Below are 20,871 nucleotides of genomic sequence, written 5' to 3'. Positions count from 1 at the left end.
ATAGGATGGTGAAAAAGGTGTTTGGTATGCTTTCCTTTATTGGTCAGAGTATTGAGTACAGGAGTTGGGAGGTCATGTTGCAGCTGTACAGGACATTGGTTAGGCCACTGTTGGAATATTGTGTGCAATTCTGGTCTCCCTCCTATCGGAAAGATGTTGTGAAACTTGAAAGGGTTCAGAAAAGATTTACAAAGGTGTTGCCAGGGTTGGAGGAGCTAGAGGGAGAGGCTGAACTGGCTGGCGCTGTTTTCCCTGGAACGTCGGAGGCTGAGGGGTGACCTTATTGAGGTTTACAAAATTATGAGGGACATGGATAGGATAAATAGACAAAATCTTTTCCCTGGGGTGGGGGAGTCCAGAACTAGAGGGTATAGCTTTAGGGTGAGAGGGGAAAGATATAAAAGAGACTAAGGGGCAACTTTTTCATGCAGAGGGTGGTACATGTATGGAATGAGCTGCCAAAGGAAGTGGAGGAGGCTAGTACAATTGTAACATTGAAAAGGCATCTGGATGGCCATATGAATAGAAGGTTTGGAGGGATATGGACCGGGTGCTGGCAGGTGGGACTAGATTGGGTTGGGATATCTGGTCAGCATGGACGGAATGGACCGAAGGGTCTGTTTCCATGCTGTACATCTCTATGCCTCTGAAAGAATTTTTCTAGAATTACTGAAGATGCACAGAAATATAATGACAGTTAGAGGAAATGAATTACAAGCACTGCAAGTATTAAAGAAATTCTAGGGAACAACTAGTATATAAGAAAAAAACTTGTCATTTTTATAGACTGTGAAAAACCATATTCCCCAAGTATATGGTTGGAGAATGACAACAACAACAACAATAGCAATGAAAATAGCAAGTTGAACCAAATTTATACCAGCTGCTTCTGCAAATTAAAGTTCACAAAATGTTTATTATACCAATGACTTGTGAAGGCAATCATCATTATGGTGCAGATCAGACCCCCGTCAAAATATTTTAAGAAGGTAACCCGGACCCTAACTTTTTCTTATTTTAAAGGCAAATGTAAAGTGTCAGTTCCTGATGCAATGTCACTGGTCAAATTATTTAATGTTAAGCAAAACAATTTATTTAAACACTGTAGTTAAAATACAACCAAAGAAAGGAATTTAGAATAACTTAGCTGTATTGGAAAACTTAACAGAATAAAAGATACAGTAACTATTACTATAATTAACTGTTCCAATATAGTAACATGCCATAAACACACCCCTTGGCAAAAAGGAAAATTCACACAGATTCTCAGAGGTCGTTCTTACATTCAGGAGGAAAAGAACATCCAGAGAAAATTCACAGAGTAGCAGCAGCCAGGAGCCATTCATTAAAGCTTCCAACTCTTATGAGATCCCAACAGCTTCTGATGCTACTCAGAAATCCTGAACTGAGAGAGCTGATCAGACACATTCAGGCTGCATTAAAAAAATCAAGGCATCTCAAGCTGTTTACTCAAGTGGTGTTCAGTAGTCAGCTCTGCCTTAAAATCTCTCTTCAAAAACAAACAGGACAGCATCATCACATTATGCAATTTCCTGGTATGATTTAGGTGTAGAAGGCCCCCATTGAGCCAGCTCTGCCATTCAACAAGATTATGGATTTTCGAACTGTGGCTTCAACTCCAGTTTTCTTCTACACATGCAGGCACAAACCCCACCCCTACTTTCGAGTTCTTTGTTAGTCAAGAATCTGTGTACATCCATTTTATGAGTATTCAAAGGCATTGCCTCCACTGTCACTGCTCTCTGGGGAGTTTAAAAGACTCATGATCCTCAGAAAAAAAACTTCAAGTGAAATCTTACAGACCCCTTAGCAGCTCAGGCAGAATAGGTCAAAAAGTCCAGCGAGGGTGATTCCAATGTTGACAGCACTTCACTCCATCTTTTGATAATCTGCATGAACAGTTTCTCACTAGGCAGTTGTGAGTTGCCAATTTAGAGCTACCGCTTGTTAAACACCAAATTCTATCTTACCAGATGCTGCAAACCGACCAAACATTGAGAAAACCCGACATGGATGTCAGAGCAGGTGGCTGACAATCAAAGCTCATCATTTACTCTGAAGAACCTCCATGTTGGAATCAGGCATCAACAGCTCAAGGCACACTCCATGGTCACTGGCTACACAAAGACGCCATTCAAGGACAATGGAAACCAATACCGAACAGCGTTAAGGGTATCTTATGATCCAAACCGTATGGTGCTTTGTATCAGAAAAACTGACCTTCAACATCCTTTTCGTCAGACTGAATTCACTTAAAAGGCTCAATTGCTGAGAGATTTTCATGTGTTAAATGGAATACATCATTAAGAGACTGCTCAAATAGGCCTTAGAGATTTTGGCCTGTGATAAGAATCCATGATAGATTTGAAAAATATCAGAAAGTAGGACAGACCAAAGGAACATAAAAAATCATTTTGCACCTCTTTGGGTCAAATCTGAAAGTAAAAGAATTCACAATGGCCAAAACAAAAAAAATTGGTAACTTTCTGCAATTTTGGTCAAAATTTGAATGCAATTGCTCTGAACATTTGAACCAGTTCAGAATGAAGCTTCATATATACAATATATATACACACACAAAAGAAGTATCACATTAAAAAGAATCTCTTAGAGGCAATATTTTGCTTGTTTTATTTTTCTCTGTGGAAGATAGTGATCTAAGACTAAATGGAGGATGTTTACTAAGGTCTTATACAAACTAAACATTAAGCTCATTAACTAAGTTGGAACATTCGTGAAAATAATCCCACTACAAAAATCTACAAGCAAGTATTGATTATTTGACAAACAACCATTCCATTGAAAATGAATCAATATTCAGATGCATTAAACCATCATAAATATGGTTCAAGTATAACCAAGCTCTTGCGCTTTCACATTACAGTTTTTTGTCATGCTGCACTTTTAGTCAGGGAGAAAGTGAGGACTGAAGATGCTGGAGATCAGAGCTGAAAATGTGTTGTTGGAAAAGCGCAGCAGCTCAGGCAGCATCCAAGGAGAATTCCTGAAGAAAGGCTCATGCCCGAAACATCGATTCTCCTGCTCCTTGGATGCTGCCTGACCTGCTGAGCTTTTCTAGCAACACATTTTCTGCACTTTTAGTCAGTACACATGTCAACTTCCTCATTAATAATCTTTTTTAAATTAATGATGCAGGAGACCTTCACTGATGTTTGTAATTTATGGCAGACTCAGTAAATAAAAGTCCAAATAAAGTGAACATTTCTTCTAATGTATTTTATTTCCATTGCCCAAAAACACCAGGCATTAAGATATTTTTCAAAGTTACCTTTAACTACATCTTAGTACCTTCACCAAAGATTTATTGTCCAAGCAAATTTTTAAAACTAAATTCATGTTCACATTCCATTAATTGATGAGTCCCATATTCAAATACTTGAGGCACTACAAAAGCTGCAAATGTTACAAAATCTGTTAAGGTTCAAAAAAAATCAGGTAAAATAAATATATTTTAAAGGGACTATATTAATGCGTAGCTTCTAGACAATGCATTTGGAAGAAAATTCCATTATATCTCTGACAAACAAAATGTAATTCAGTCACATCCAGATTTATTCAACTGATAAATTTGATATCAGGACAATAAAGTTTTGTGTCCAAAATATTTCAAATATTTATTTTTATTCAAAGAATGGTAGATAAATACAATGATCTTTATAATGCTTTGTTCTCACACATCACTGAAAATTCAGATTCAGAGCTTTTACTAATGAAATGATTGCCGGAAAAAAAAAGAACACGGCTAGTTCAAGACTTCAAAAGAACATTCGAATAAGATTAACCTTTGATTTTGAAGCAATGAAACCGTATCTAAAACATCACAGCATAATGGAAGAAGCAGTGAGTTAAATTACATTTCAGTCACGGGGCTGTGCATAGCACTGTGATGCATAAAACTCTCCTTCAGTTCTCACACATTTGAAGCTTCACTGCAGCTGCCACAAGAACAAGCTTGAGTAATCGTGACTTTAATATCCTGAAACAAAAGCATTGTAAGACTATTCATCAATTTGAACATTAGAATTACCACAGAAAACCCGAACGACGGTTTACACAGACAAATGTTGCATAAGGAGATCATGACTGACCTTCTTCTACCATAAAACATAATGGATTTGCATCTGAGCATCTATAACTGCACCCAAATTGAAGGGACAAATCACAGAACTATGGTAGTACAGCTGGTATGCTGAACATTCAGGTTGCTTGAGCCCACGCTTCAATGAAGGCATTGAAGGCAATCTCTGAGCAGAAATATGTGTAAACTAGTGCAGTAGGAACTGACTGACTACAGGGCAATTTCTATTATTACGCCACTATCACACGGGGATCACTGCCTAAATGATGCATACTTCCTCCCTGATGACATTTCCTTTCATCTTCATGGTTTAAAATCAGACAAATGATTGCAACATATATGTTACTTCAATTTACAACTGCACTCTTCCTTTCTCATTCACAAGTCATGATTCTTTCCAAATGTTTCTTAAATCCTTCAGTAAGTCCTTTTTAGTGCAAGTAGATTACTCTGAATAGTGTGCTATACTTGAAAGTGTATGCATTACATGCAGATAAAGTTAGTAAATAATTTAATAATCCTAATATGGAACCTGCAGCTGGCAGCACTTCAATGCAGTGTAGACAGAAACTGAGAAAGTAATCTGACCTTTCAAATTACAGAAGTCATTCAAATGAAATCCCACAATGCAATTCAGAATTTTGCTGGTGAAATGTCACTTGCAAAGCTACAACACTTCCTTTCATCTGCTGTTCATAAGGTTATTGCCTAAGCTGGCTCGAACTCTTTACACAATAGACAGTCTTAATTTAACATGCTTCTGGGTCATAAGTTTTCTGTCAAACACACAAGAAAGCATCAGCATGATTCAACCAAACAGATTTACGGATTTTAACGTGCTTTCTGAAAGGAAAGGAATTTCAAGCTGTAAATTTGCCCAAGGGTCAACTTAGCTCCAAATATTTACTATGCTGGAAATGAAATCAAATCTTTTAATCTTTTATAGCAAAAACAAGATATACACATTAACTTGAAGAAAAATGCAAATAAATTTACAGAAGCACTTTGCAAAAGTTTATTTCACTTGTCTTTCTATAAATTTTGCGCATGAAGATATGACAAAATATCAGAGAACCCAAGTGGTAATTCGCATGTCTGTTGACTAACACATTACAGAAAGGAAAGGCATTCATTTATTCAATACTGGGACATTGGAAATGCTAGCAAGGATGATATTTTATGACCATTCTGTGATGATGTCGAGCTTTCTTCTTAATCTGCTGCAGTTAGCGTGGTAAAGATATTCCAGTAATATTGCAAGATGTAATGTTATAAAATTTTGACCCAATGACTTAGTGATGTATGTCCAAGTCAGGAATTGGGTGACTAGAAGGGGATTGCATTCAGGTGGTGGAGTCTTTAGATTTGATGATATAGCCAAAGAAACCTTAAAGAAATGATGCGTTATATATTTTACGTGCTACGCAGAACATTTATGATTTATAAAAGATGAAGAAAATGGATGGGATATCAACTTGACAAACTAAATGGATGCTGAAATTCAAACTAGTACTTTTGGTGGCTTATATGAAGGGAAACCAAATTCGACTGCAAGAATTATTATTTGATTGATTAATCAATTATTTAATTGAATTTAACAATAATTTATTTTATTCATTCATAGGATGTGACCATCAGCAGCTAGTAACTGTACACTCCTAATTGCCCTTGACAAGGTGATGGTGAGCCGCCTTCTTGAAACGCAGCACTTTATGTGGAGTAAATGCACCCACACTGCTGTCAGAGACAAAGTTCTCAGATTTTTGACCCAGCGACAACAAAGGAATGGCAATATAATTCTAGTGTGGTGTATGATTGGAAGGGTGGTTGTAGGTGTTCCTATATACGAGTTTCTAGGTGGTAAAGGTTGTGAGTTTGGAAAATGTTATTAGAGAAGCCTTGATGAGTCATTGCATTGCATCTATCAATGGTACACACTACTGTCACTATGTGTTAGTGGTGGAAAGAGTACATGTTGAAGGCATTAGATGGGTGTGGTGCTGGAAAAGCACAGCCAGTCAGGTAGCATCTGAGGAGCAGGAGAATCTACATTTCAGGCATAAACCCATCATCAAGGCTTATGCCCGAAACGTCAATTTTCCTGCTCCTCAGATGCTGCCTGACTGGCTGTGCTTTTCCAGCACCACACTCTCGACTCTGATCTGCAGTCCTCACTTTCTCCTGACGTTAGTTGGGTGCCAATCAAACAGGCTACTTTGATGCCTGTCTTGGGTGCCACTGAGCTTCTCCGTTGACTCCAGTTTTGATAGGGCTACTTGATACCACAATGTATCAATTGCTGCCTTGTGTCATGTCTCTATTATTTTACCTCAGCCTTCTCTGGTCCTGTTGAAATAGCCCAGCCTCTCATGCTTATCTGGTTATTCTATATTGTAAACTCTCAATGGATTGAATGTCATTTTTATAATGGGGCACTCAATATTACACAGTTACACCTCAATTAAATTAAACAATTGAATCTCACAACTAGTCATGTAAGCAAAACCTCAGCATTCCTTTTATTCTAGAATAATCTCAGAATTGAATAAACTGCAGATCAGGAGCTAAAAAAAAGTTAAAAACTGTTAACTTCTATGTGAAAATCATTGGGATGAAATTTGACTCCAGGAAAGATACTCCAATCCCAGGAGTGAAAGCAAAAGTCGAGGCTCTTCTGATGAGTGGTGGAACCATGAGGTAGCCTGATAATGGAAACAGACAATTTAGCGACTGCTGCCAGGCCACCATCCCACTTGAGAGACACAAGATGATTAGAGGTTTAGATAGGTTGAACAGTGAGAGCCTTTTTCCTCAGATGGAGATGGCTAGCATGAGGAGACATAGCTTTAAATTGAGGGTTGACAGATATAGGACAGATGTCAGAAATAGTTTCTTTACTCAGAGTAGTAATAGGGACTTGGAATGCACTGCCTGCAACATCGTAGACTTGCCAACGTTTGGGGCATTTAAATGGCCATTGGATAGGCATATGGACAAGAATGGAATAGTGCAGGTTAGATGGACTTCAGATTGGTTTCACAGGTCAGCGCAACAGTGAGGGCCAAAGGGCCTGTACTGCATTGCAATGTTCTATGTTCTGTAATCTCCTTGTCTCCTTTGTCAGCATTCCCCCGGGGCTCTTCGCTCTGGGACACTCCAGTCCACTTCTTCTCCATTCCCAATACCTCCCCATATCCATATAGCACATTCCCATCTAACCGCAGAAAATGTAACACCTGTCCATTTTCTTTCTCCCTCCTCACTTCCCACGATCCAAGGCCACAGATATACCTTACAGATGAAGCAGCAATTTTATCGGCAATTCATTCAATCTCGTCAACTTTAATTACTGTTCGCAGTACAGAAGACCCAAGCCACGTCTGTAAAAATAACCCTGAGTTTTCAACTGCTTGCCAGTTCAACACACCACCAGTGTTCCCACATTAACATTTCGGTCACAGGCTAATGAAATGAGCCTCAGCACAAGCTGGAAGAATAGCATTTCATTTTCCATTTGGGGGTCCTCTGACCTCTAGGACTCTAACTTTCAGCCTGACTCCTTCCATGTATTTTACTCATGCCCACACTCTGGTCCTGTCATGGCATGGGTTGCTCTCAGCACATTGAACCCATTCTCATAAATTTTTAGCCCTAATTTCACATGACAGATTGCTTTTGGTACAGCCTACCACTTTGCTCCGACTCTTAGCTCTCATTATCATTTATTCAGCTTCTCTTCTATGCAGGTCTACAATCAATATTCTCCTCATCCTCCTATGCTTTCATATCCCGCTCACTCCGGGATCTGTCTCCACCTATCCACTCACCTCCTTCTCCCTCATCCACTTAGTTTGCAGAATAATTACCATTTTGTCTCAGTTCGGCAATAGTCACCGCTAAATTTCACAAGCGGTTTGTGTTTTTGACTCACAATGCTGCTGGAAGTGGAATCAAAATTCCAGGAATTGGACTCAATAGCACTAAGGGAAAAATAATATATTTTCCAATCAGGATGGTGAATGGCTTGCAGGTGGTGATGTTCCCATGTATCTGCTGCTTGACTTTCTGGAAGATACTGGTTGTGGCTTTTGAAGGATGCAGGAATCTTTTAAGGTGAATATCTGCAGTCCATTTTTTAAGTGGTACACAATACTACTGAATAGTAGTGGTGGAATAAGTGGGTGCTTGCAGTTGTGATAATCAAGTGGGCTGTTTTTTCCTGGACGTTATCAAGCTTCCTTAGTGCTGTTGGAGCTACATTCATCGAGACAAGTATGGACTTGCACCCTTTACTTGAGCCCTGTACAGGATGGCCATACTTTGAGCACTCAGGAGTCATGTTATTCACTACAGTATCTTAGCCTCTAACCTGCCCTTGTAGCCAATGTATTTATCCCGATGGTCCACTTGAGTTTCTGAAAATAGTAATTGCCAGGATGAAGATCATGGGGATTCTATGATGGTAATGCAATTGAATGTCAAGGACTGGTGGCTAGATTGTCACTTCCTTGAGATGATCATTACCTGGCATTTGTGTGACATAAATTTTGCGTGCCACTATTCAGTTCAAGCCTGGATACTGTCCGAGACTTGCCGCATTTGAACATGGGTAGCTTCAATATCTAAGAAAACATGAATTGTGCTGATCATTGTGCAATCATTGGTGAACATCCCTCTTCTGACCTCATAACAGGGAGAAGATAATTGATGAAGCAGGTGAAGATGGCTGGACCTAGTGCACCCATGGAGATGTCCTGGAGCTGACATGACTGACTTGCAACCACCACAACCATCTTCCTTTGTGGCAGGTTTGACACCAACCAGTAGAGAGCTCCTCCCACCGCACCCCCCACCATCACCCAAATCCTATTGACTCCAGTTTTGCTAGGACCCTTGATGTCACACTGTTAAGTGTGGATTATTTAGTGCTGATTGCACACAAATTATTTTCATTATCGGCAGCATAACTTGAATATTTTACGAGTTGGCACCAGTAAACTGTACATCACAATTCTCTGCTTATTTTCAGAAGCTAATATTTTCTGGACATACAATCTTTTTACTGTGATTAATAAAATAAATCAATCCCCTTATGCCACTTTCCTGCTAATAAATTTCCTCAGGTTTACCTGGATTATACCACATGTTAAAAATGTTGAAATGCCATTTGACTGTATGAGTAGAATTATATCATGAATAACCATCATAGAACATTATAGTTAAATGAAAAAAGATGAAGTACAAATTTAAAAGATGTCATTTATTGAAACCATATCGAGAAATTACAATAAAACCTCAGTTAAATTTTCCATCCTGGTAATTAATATTTGCCTCACCACTATATATGTGAACTGTAAAAGTATACAGAGGACTATGCTCAATGGGTGGTATGTACGCATTTTACCTCAGTGGCCTGCTGCAACCAGAGGCAGATTAGCAGGGATCTTGGTAGTTGTTGAAATTTGAGGCAGGGAATCTTGTGGACACTAAGTACCTTAAAGGCAATTGGAATTGGAAAAGAACCTCTGAAGTTATATTAATAAATGGATAATTTTTAAGTGGATTGAACATGTATGTTTTCAATCAATTTGAAAGCAGAACCACCAGTTTTTAATGGAGTCACATGCATGTCAATTGATCAAATCAAGATCAATGGTCTCCTATATTGTTTTTCTATCAGTAGATAATAGAGGAGGAGGAAAAAGCTTCAAGTTCACCACAAAATCTGATATTTCAGTACATTTCTCATTTCCTTTGGTATGTGCAGAGGAAAAGATTTACTTTCTTTTGGTACAAAATGCAAAGCACTAGAACAGCTGAACTTATCAAATAAAATATATTACCCCTGCCCCTTCCAAAAACAGTAGCTTGGCTTTACCACCTTTCCATCCAAGTGGCCTATAGTTTTCAGTGTCTCGCAATTGAGAGGAGTCCAAGCAATTAGTCATACAGCATGGAAACAGACCTTTCAGTCCAACTAGTTCATGCCAAACATAATCCCAAACTAAACTATTCCCACCTGCCTGATTCTGCCCCTTATCCCTCCAAACTTTCCTATTCATGTACTTAACCAAAAGTCTTTTAAACACTGTCATTGTAATTGTACCCACATTCACCATCTCCTCAGGATTCGAACCATTTGCTTTTTTTTTGTTTTGTTGAACATATTTTATACTCGCCATGTAACCTGATGATCATTTTTGGAAGAATGTACTGAAACTTCAAAAGTTAACTTATACTCCGCAATCTATGAGGAGTAATTTTTAAACAGGCCAGTACAAGAATAGTATCATGAACTGAAAAATCCTTTAATGTTAATAATCTCATGTTTTACCAATCAACCTTTTTGATTCTTCCCTTGTTGTGGTTCTGCTCGCCGAGCTGGAAGTTTTTGCTGCAAACGTTTCGTTCCCTGGCTAGGGAACATCATCAGTGCTGTTGGAGCCTCGTGTGAAGCGCTGCTTTGATGTTTCTTCCGGTATTTATATTGGTTTGTTCTTGCTGCTTCCGGCTGTCAGTTTCAGCTGCAGTGATTTGTGTGTGGGGTCCAGGTCGATGTGTCTGTTGATGGATGTTCTTGCTGTTTCCGGGTGTCAGTTTCAGCTGTAGTGGTTTGTATATGGTGTCCAGGTCAATGTGTCTGTTGATGGAGTTTGCGGATGAATGCCATGCTTCTAGGAATTCTCTGGCTGTTCTCTGTCTGGCTTGTCCTATGATAGTGGTGTTTTCCCAGTCAAATTCATGTTGCTGGTTGTCTGAGTGTATGGCTACTAGAGATAGCTGGTCGTGTCGTTTTGTGGCTAGCTGATGTTCATGGATGCGGATTGTTAGCTGTCTTCCTGTTTGTCCTATATAGTGTTTTGTGCAGTCCTTGCATGGTATTTTGTAAACTACGTTAGTTTGGCTCATGCTGGGCATTGGGTCCTTTGTTCTAGTGAGTTGTTGTCTGAGCGTGGATGTTGGCTTGTGTGCTGTTATGAGTCCTAAGGGTCGCAGTAGTCTGGCTGTCAGTTCTGAGACGCTCCTGACGTATGGTAGAGTGGCTAGTCCTTTTGGTTGTGGCATGTCCTCGTTCCATCTCTTAGGCATCTGGTGATAAAGTTGCGTGGGTATCCGTTTTTGGCGAATACCTTGTATAGATGTTCCTCTTCCTCTTTTCGCAGTTCTGGTGTACTGCAGTGTGTTGTGGCCCTTTTGAATAGTGTCCTGATGCAGCTGGGAAAACACCACTATCATAGGACAAGCCAGACAGAGAACAGCCAGAGAATTCCTAGAAGCATGGCATTCATCCGCAAACTCCATCAACAGACACATTGACCTGGACACCATATACAAACCACTACAGCTGAAACTGACACCCGGAAACGGCAAGAACATTCATCAACAGACACATCGACCTGGACCCCACACACAAATCACTGCAGCTGAAACTGACACCCGGAAGCGGCAAGAACAAACCAATATAAATACCGGAAGAAACATCAAAGCAGCGCTTCACACGAGGCTCCAACAGCACTGATGATGTTCCCTAGCCAGGGAACGAAACGTTTGCAGCAAAAACTTCCAGCTCGGCGAGCAGAACCACAACAACGGATACCCGAGCTACAAATCTTCAATCAGATTTTGATTCTTCCCTTTTCAAAACTTTTTCTTCAGACAAGGAATTAAAGTGGATCAGACGTTATGGAAGTGGATTAATACATAATGCAGTGCTCAAACTACAACAGAAAAACCTTCAACTAAATAGGTCAGCGGCTGGTTGACACACTTGAAATGAAGCAAAGCAAAATTTGCTAGTGAATTAACTCCCTGTCAGTTACATAAAAAGATATTGCAGGGGAATAGCATGTATCAATTTCAAAATTGAAATAACCCCCTTCACTCCCATTTCAGCTACATTAGATAGTAACTATACTATCGGCCACTTGAGTACAACTGAAAACTTTTTTATAAAATATTTCTAACTCAGGAGAGTGTGAAAAATATTTATCACATTCTCAAAAGGTGGAGCTAATTAAAAATCAATGTTTAAACAACAGAAGTAATTGGTGCTATGAATTGACACATTTCAAAAATTAAGCATATTTCATACATTAGATTGGGTAACTACACAAAAAGAATAAGCAAATTGCACAGATGTAGAACCATGAACATTTTACAATGGAGGATTCTGGGTAAACCAAGATGGAGGACATGAACAAACTGCTGCTGTAAGAGATTCTCTTTTTTAGAGCTGGAATTGATTCCTTGGATTTTTGGAGCAGTAATTACTGTTTTACAAACTGTTGCATTGTTTTGAAAATTAGGGAAAAAAGATCAAAAACAACAGCAATTTTAAAAAAGGAGGAAGAGAGGGGGAGCTTATACCACATGGGAGGTAAAACAAAATGTAGAAGGAAACCTGCATAGCTGTGTGACCAAGCAGTGAACCTTCACTGCTCACTGCTTCTGCAGTTTAGCAACAAGCTAAATCCAGTTCAATCTCTGGACATTAGACAGAACTCAAAAGAAAAATAAACCACCACTGAAATTCACAGCTAATCTTGGAGAAACCTCTTGGAAGGAGGGGGGGATGTGTTCACAGCAGGGGAGCAGCTAAGTGGCTAGTTTTTAAAATCTAACTTTCTTTTATAAATCTACAATAGTGAGTAGAGTAAGTTTTTTATTATATGTTGATTGAGGTTGATCTCTTGATTAAACTTTAATAATGTAAACACAGTTATCTTACTGCAGTGTTTTTAGAGCGGTAGGACTGTGCCATTTTCTAGGTCTGTATATTGTTACGATGCAAAGATGGCATTTAGTAGAATAATGTGCTCCTCCTGTCAAATGTGGAAGGTTAGGGAGAATTTCAACGTTCCTGATGATTACATCTGCAGGAAATGTGGTTTGTTGTGAATTCTACTAGATCACATGGATCTGTTGGAGAGGCAGTTAGAGGTAATAAGGAATTTATAGGAGCCAAGGGGTGTAATGGATGGCAGTTTCAGAAAGGGAGAAAACCACTGCTACAGTCAGGTATACAGGTATCTCCAGGAAGGTTAGGAGGGGTAGGCAGGTAATGCAAATGGCTTCTTTGGCTATCCTCATTTCAAACAAGTATGCTGTTTGGAAAATGTAGGTGGTAATGGACTTTCAGCACTGACAACCAGGTTTCTGGTACCAAGACTGGCTCAAATGTAACAAGGGTATGTCAGGTTCTAAGCAATCTTTTGTAGTGGGGGACTCTCCAGTCAGAGGGACAGAGAGATGTTCCTGGGGCCAACAATGAGACATCAGAATGGTGTGTTGCCACCCTGGTGCCAGGATCAAGGATATCTCAGGGAAGGTGCAGAATATTCTCAAACGGGAGGCAGACCAGCAGATGGTTGTTGTACACATTGGAACTAATGATATGAGATGGGAAAAGGACGAGGTTTTGAAGAAACAATATAGGAAATTAGGCAGGAATATGAAGAGTAGGTCCTCAAGAGCAATAATAATCTGGATTATCCTTGGTGCTATGAATTAGTGAGGTTAGAAAAAGGAGGAAAAAGCAAATGAATGTGAGGCTGAGGAGCTGGTGCAGGGGAGAAGGATTCACATTTTTGGATCATTGGAATCTCTTCTGGGGTAGAAGTGACCTGTACAAGAAGGATGGATTGCACCTGAATTAAAAGGGGACTAATATACGGATAAGGAGAGTTGTTAGAGACATTAGCAGAATTTAAGCTAGTAAAGGTGGTGGGGTGGGGTTGGGTGGGGAGGGGAGACCCAGTATATAGTGAGAAAAGAGATCTGACTGAGACCAGTGTAATTGGAAACAGAAACAAGTCGAACAGTCAGGGCAGGCAGGAACAAAACAGAGAATGGGGTGGAACTGAAAAATGAAATTACATTTATTTCAATGCAAAAGGCTTGACAGGTAGGCTGGGAACATGGACTAGGATATCATAGCAACTACAGAGATATGGCTCGGGGATGGACAGGTCTGGCAGCTTAATGTTTCAGGGTATAGATGCTATAGGAAGGATAGAAAGGGGAAGTTATGTTTGTGTTTAGGAATTACATTTCTGAGAGTATAACCAGGAATGTTATTTGGGTGGAACTGAGAAATAAGAAAGGGATGATCACCTTATTGGGATTGTACTGTAGACCTCCTGATAATCAGAAGGCGATCTCAGTTAACTGTAAGAATATTAGGGGGATTACGGAAGGATTTTTAACTTTCCAAACACAGACTGGGACTACCATAGTGTTCAGGGCTTGGATGGAGAGGCATTTGCAAAGTGTGTACAAGAAAATACTGATTCAGTACATGGATGTACCTTCTCGAGGAAAAGGGAAGCTTGACCTACCCTTGGGAAATAAGGCAGGGCAGATGACTGACTTGTCAGTGGAGGAGTACCTTTGTGCCAGTGATCATAATTCTATTAGTCTTGAAATAGTGAGGGAAAATAATAGAACCAATTTAAAAGTTAAACTAAATTGGAGGAAGGCTAATTTTGACAGTACTAGGCAACAACTTTCAAAAGTTGATTGGGGGTGATGTTCACAGGTAAAGGGATGGCTGGTAAGTGGGACGCCTTCGGCAATGAGAAAACAAGAGTCTAAAATGGTATTACAGTGAAGGACAAGGCTGGTAGGTGTAAGGAATGCTAGATGACTGCAGAAATTGAGATTTTGGTCATGAAAAGGGAGGAAGCCTATATCAGGTATAGACAAGAGGGATTAGAGTACAAGGGCAGTATAAGTATACTTAAGAGGGAATTTGGGGTGGCAAAAAGGGGACATGAGACAGCTTTGACAAACAGGTTAAGGAGAATCCAAAGGATTCTACAAATACAGTAAGGACAAAAGGGTAACTAGGGAGAGAATAGGGCCCCTCAAAGATCAGCAAGGCCACCTAAATATGGTATGGCAGGAGATGGGGGAGATACTAAACATCAGTGTTTACTATGGAGAAGGATATGGAAGATAGAGAACTTGGGGAAAGAAATAGCAATATCTTGAAAAATGTCCATATTACAGAGGCGGTGATGCTGGATGTCTTAAAATGCACAAAGGTGGATATATCCCCAGGATCTAAAGCAGGTGTACCCTAGCACTCTGTGGGAAGCTAGGGAGGTGATTGCTGGGCACGTTGCTGAGATATTTGTATTGTCAATAGCCACAAGTAAGGTGCTAGAAGACTGGAGGTTGGCTAGCGTGGTTCTACTATTTAAGAAAGGTGGTAAGGAAAAGCCAGGGAACTGTAGACCAACGAACCTGACATCAGTGGAGGCAAGTTGAAGAAGGGAATCATGAGGGATAGGATTTACTTGTATTTGAAAAGGCAAGGACTGTTTGGGGTAGTCAACATGGCTTTGTGTGTGGGAAATCATATCTCACAAACTTGGTTGAGTTTTTTGAAGAAGTAGCGAAGCAGTTTGATGAGGGCAGAGCAGTGGACATGATCTGTATGGACTTCAGTACGAAGTTCTACAAGATTCCTCGTGGTAGCAAGATTGGATCACATGGAGTACAGGGAGAACTAGCTATTTGGATACAGAACTGGCTCAAACGTAGAAGACAGAGGGTGGTGGTAGAGGGCTACTTTTCAGATTGGAGGCCTGTGACCAGTGGTGTGCCATAAGGATCAATGCTGCGTCCACTGCTTTATATAAATGATTTGGATGTGAATATAAGAGGTATGGTTCGTAGGTTTGCAGATGACAGAACTGGAGGTGTAGTGAACAGCGAAAGAAGATTATCTCAGAGTACAGGACCCTGATCAGATGGCCAATGGGCCAAGGACTGGCAGATGGAGTTTAACTTACATAAATGTGAGATGCGGAATTTTGGAAAAGCAAACTATACACTGAACGATAAGATCTTGCAGAGTATTACTGAACAAAGACCATGGAGTGCAGGTTTGTAGTTCCTGAAAGTGGAGTCGCAGGTAGATAGGATAGTGAAGAAAGCATCTGGTATGCTTGCCTTTATTGGTTAGTGCATTGAGTGTAGGAGTTGGGAGATCAACTTGCGGCTGTATAGAACATTGCAGAATTAGAAAAGTGGCCTAAGCATTCAATTTTGGTCTCCCTGCTACAGGAAATTGAAACTTGAAAGGGTTCATAAAAGATTTGCAATGGTATTGCTAGGGTTGGAGGATTTGAGCTGTAGGGAGATGCTGAATAGGCTGGGCTCTTTTCTCTGGAGCATCAGTGGCTGAGAGGGTGACGTTATAGAAATTTGTAAAATTGTGAGGGGCATAGATAGGGTGAATAGAGGAGGTAGTCTCCCCGGGGTAGGGAGTCAAAAACTAGACAGCATAGGTTTAAGCTGAAGGGTGAAAGATTTAAAGGGGACCTAAAGGGTAACATTTTCACATAGTAAGTGGTGCATGTATGGGATGAGCTGCCAGAGCAAGAGTTGGAGCGTTGTAAGTTTCAACATTTAAAAAGCATCTGGATGGGTATATGAACAACAAGGGCTGAGGGAGATATGAGCCAAATACTGGCAAAGATTAAATTAATTTAGGATATCTGGTCAGCATGGACGAGTTAGATTGAAGGGTTTGTTTCCATGCTGTACAGTTCTATGACACTAATAGGAGGCCTTTGGATCTATTGTTCCAATGCTGGGTCTTGAAAAACAGAGTCACCTCCAGTTTGCAACTCAGTTCTTCACCCCAAAGTAACTGTCATTATATGACCATTATCTCATTGAGGTTTTTAGGATCTTGTATGAAAACCACCAGAGAAATTCTAACATTATAATGGTAACAATATTCCAAAAGAACTTAATTAGCTATGAAGTGCTTTGTAACTGTGAGCTGTTGTAACATGTTATGTAAATGCCAAGATAAATAAACGGTACAATCTCTTTACTGTTGTGACTGATTGCCCCACTTATGTTGTAGTTGTGATCTCCTCAGCAGCTGAGGAAATTTAGTATGACGGCAAATACCCTCGCCAATTTTTACAGGTACGCTATCAAGAGCATTCTGTCTGGATGTATCACTACCTGGCATGGCAACTGTACCATTTAAGATCGGAGATGGTTACAGAGAGTGGTGAACTCGGCCTGGACAATCACAAAGGCAAACCTCCCATCTACAGAATCCATCTACCAGGCCCACTGTCAAGGAAAGGCCACCAGCATTCTTGAAGACACATTCCACCCTGGCTACATTTTTCGACAACCGCTACCATCGGGGAGAAGGTACACACGCACCAGCCAGTTTCACAACAATTTCTACCCTACTGTTATTAGAATGCTGAATGGACTCACAAACTCTTAACATTCGCCTATACCTGTGTTTTTATTTTTGCTGCTGTTTACCTATTATTTACTATCTATGCTACTTAACTATATGATCTGCCTGTACTACTCGCGAGACAAAGCTTTTCACTGTGCCTCGGCACACATGGCAATAAATTCAATTAATTTCAATTCAAGTTTTCACTTCTTTGCATTGAGAAAGTGTTTAGCTAATGCAGTTTTATTCAAATCTCATTTTCCTTTCCAGCTTGAAAACTAATTATTCACAACAAAACAGGGGAGATGTTGTTCATGTATTAACAATATATACTGGTGTTTCATCATGAATTAGTTCTTATTTTCAGCAGAATACAGTTCTGGGAACTGGCTGTAACTGGCAGAAAATCCATTTTGGAAGGGTCAACTAATGAGGAAAATTGTATTGTTATAAACCTCTGTTTTATAGATATCTTTGGAATCAGCTTTCATCATCTTTTCAAATGGATTGTTTCAAATCCCAATAATTCTCTGAATGAAAAAGTCTCTCATCTCTCCTCTCAATTTTTTGCCAATGATGTCAAGTTCATGGCCTCTAGCTTTTACAGTATTTTTTATCAAAATCGTCCATTTTATACACATCTATTGGATCACCTCAATTCCAAGGAGAATAGTCCTAGCTGTTCAAAGCTCTCTTCATAATTGTTGCATGGCAACTTCCCTCTTGACATCGCCTAGACACTGAAACCTTCAAATCTTTTTTTTTAACAAGTGGGGAGCTAAATTTGTCTACAATATTCCACCTTAGCTTTAACCAGTAACTTATAGTTTATAAAATGATTCCTTCAGTCAAGCATTCTACTATTCTGATACAAGCCTAAGTAACCCAGATAATTTTTTAATGATCTTATCTACTTGTCCTTTTAGGAATTTATGCTGTTCGACGCTAAGAACACACCACTCAATTTTTTCCATATTAACCTCACAAAATCCATATTAACCCTTACCATTACTTCACATTTCTCTCCCGTGAGTTCCAACTGCTATGTATCTGCCAATTTCACCACCACACTGATGTCATCTCAAACCATATAGCTACCCTCATAGTGATGTACTTTGACAAGTTTTGTATCATCTGCAACTTACAATGTTACTCCCTACAACTAAGTTCAGTTCTTTCATAAATATATGTTCAGCACTGAGACAGATTTTATTAACAGTTAATGGATACAATGGCAAACTGGGTTATATAACTAAATACAAATCCTTGGACTAATGGTCTCAGCATGAGTGTTCAAATCTCACTGTGACATTTCGTGAACTAAATTCCATTAATATCACTATAGATTACAAGCAAATATCACCAACAAGCAAGATGACCATAGAATTATTAAATTATTCACTGATGTCTTTCAAGGAAAAGAAAGCTGTTGTCCACACCCAGTCTGGCATACCTGGGTCTCCAGATTCTCAGCATTATACTCGACTCTTAGTTCCCTTGTGAAATCACCCAGCAAGCCATGAAGATAGTTCGGTGTGACTTCCAAGGAGAAGTAAGGATCAGCAATAAATGCTCATATCCCACTAATAAATAGTTTTTAAAAGTTGATCAGCTGGAACAAATATGATTTGAAACTCTTTTTGCCACACGAAGGAGATAGCATCTTCCTACGTCTCAATCAGAATTCTGAAAATTAAATCTATTGTATTAATTCAACAATTGTTCAATTTTTTCAGCATTTTAGCAGGTATTTTAATATTCACACCTGCACTACATGCAATTTATTTTGTTACCAAATGCACCTTTTTCCACTCTTCCATCTGTTCTTTAGGGAAGGAATCTGTCACCCTCACCTGATCTGGCCTACATGTGACGCCACATCCACAGCAATGTGGTTGACTTTCAACTGCCCTCTGGCCAATTTAAAAATGAGCAATAAATGCTGGCTGGCTCTCAGCCACCAATGCCCTCATCTCATGAATGAATTTTTTAAAAATGGATTTTCTGCCAGTCACAGTAGGCTGCCCAGAACTGTATTCTAATTATAGGAAAACCTAATACACGATGATACAGGTAATTCTGCTATAACGCGACAGTTGTGTTCCTCTGTAATCTCGCAGTATAGAGAATCGCACTGTAGACGATTGCTAGTAGAAAATCGTTATACCGTTCAGTAGAAAGTTTGCATTATCCAAAAAAAAATCCACAATTCATCAATCGCGTTATAGCAAATTCAGGCTGACAAAACGTGTGTTATAGCAGAACAACCTATATACCATTATATATTATTAATACAGAAACATTTCCTCTATTTTGATGTGGATTTTTAGTTTTACAGCTTAATAGGAAAATGAGATTTCAATAAAAACTATGAAAGCTTCTAAACGTTAAAGCTAAACACTTAATGCCAAGAAATGAATCTTTGGTGTTGACACTGTAACATAAGAATGGCTATCAATCACAAAACATTATAGAGATTGCTTTGCATTTATATAACATGTTACACAAGTTCACCATTACAAAGCACTTTATAGTTTTAAAAAAAGACCCTTTTGTAATATAGTTACCATTAGAATGTTAGACCTTGTCGGGCAATTTTCACACAAGATTTCACAATGAGATGACGGCCAGGTAATCTGTTATTGTGGAGTAGGCAGTGAAGTGAATATTGGCAATTATTATTATTTCTAACACCAGGAAAAAAACTCCAATGATCTTTAATATGATGCTACAGCATCTTTTCCTTTATTTTCTCATGGGATGTGGGTGCCACAGCCTAGACCAGTATTTATTGCTAATTCCTAAATGCCCTTGGAAGGTGATAGTGAATGAAGGTGATGTCTATTTGAGGTGGTGCCGGTGGAGAAAAGGAGAGACAATAGAAGTGTTGTTAGAAAGACCCAGTGACAGTAAAGAAAAGATTACAGTTCCAATCCGGGTGATGTGTGGTCTAGAGGGGAATGTGTAGGTGATGATTTCATTCCAGGTGATAGAGGTTCTGTTTATTGGCAGGTGCTGTGAAAGGAGTCTCAGAAATCCTACAATGCAGTTTATAGTTGTTACAAACTGTTACTACTGTGTGTCAGTACTGTAGAGAATGCATGTTTGTGCAAGAGGACAGGGTGCAAATCAGCTGAGCTAAACTGTCCTCGATTCTTGGTTGTTTCTTGCTTTGAGATACTTGAATGTTATTGCGGTTGCAATGATGCAGGTAAGTGGGAATATTCCAACATAGGTAGGCAATGGCATAACAGTATTTTTCTTATGCTAGTAATTCAGAATCTTAGGCTAATGTTCTGGGGACACAGTTTGAATTCCACCATGGCAGATGGTGAACTTTGAATTCCATTTTTGAAACAAAAATCAGGAATAAAATGGTGGCCATCGATTGTTATAAAAACTCATCTAGTTCACCCATTTCCTTTAGGGAAGGAAAATCTGCCATTTCTGCCCTAGTTTGACCTTCAGACCCACAGAAACGTGGCTGATTCTTAACTACTCTTTGGACAATTAAGGATGGGCAATAAAT

General features: G+C 39.4%; 1 protein-coding gene across 5 annotated transcripts in view; it reads right to left on the bottom strand.

Moving 5' to 3' along the window:
• aopep (aminopeptidase O (putative)) overlaps positions 1 to 20,871 on the bottom strand; it is a 345,719-nt gene that overhangs the window by 52,050 nt on the left and 272,798 nt on the right. The window contains exon 14 of one of the 5 annotated variants that reach the window (XM_060838390.1): positions 3,854 to 4,018. The exons of the other annotated variants lie outside the window; for them this stretch is intronic. Coding sequence (XP_060694373.1) covers positions 3,953 to 4,018 — 66 coding nt within the window. The 3' untranslated portion in view covers positions 3,854 to 3,952. Of the gene's footprint in view, positions 1 to 3,853; positions 4,019 to 20,871 lie in introns of those variants that run through there. 5 annotated transcript variants of the gene reach the window in all.

This window comes from Hemiscyllium ocellatum, chromosome 2 (genome assembly GCF_020745735.1).
Source record: "Hemiscyllium ocellatum isolate sHemOce1 chromosome 2, sHemOce1.pat.X.cur, whole genome shotgun sequence".
NCBI classification, from domain to species: domain Eukaryota; kingdom Metazoa; phylum Chordata; class Chondrichthyes; order Orectolobiformes; family Hemiscylliidae; genus Hemiscyllium; species Hemiscyllium ocellatum.
This window is presented reverse-complemented; position numbering and strand designations above follow the sequence as displayed.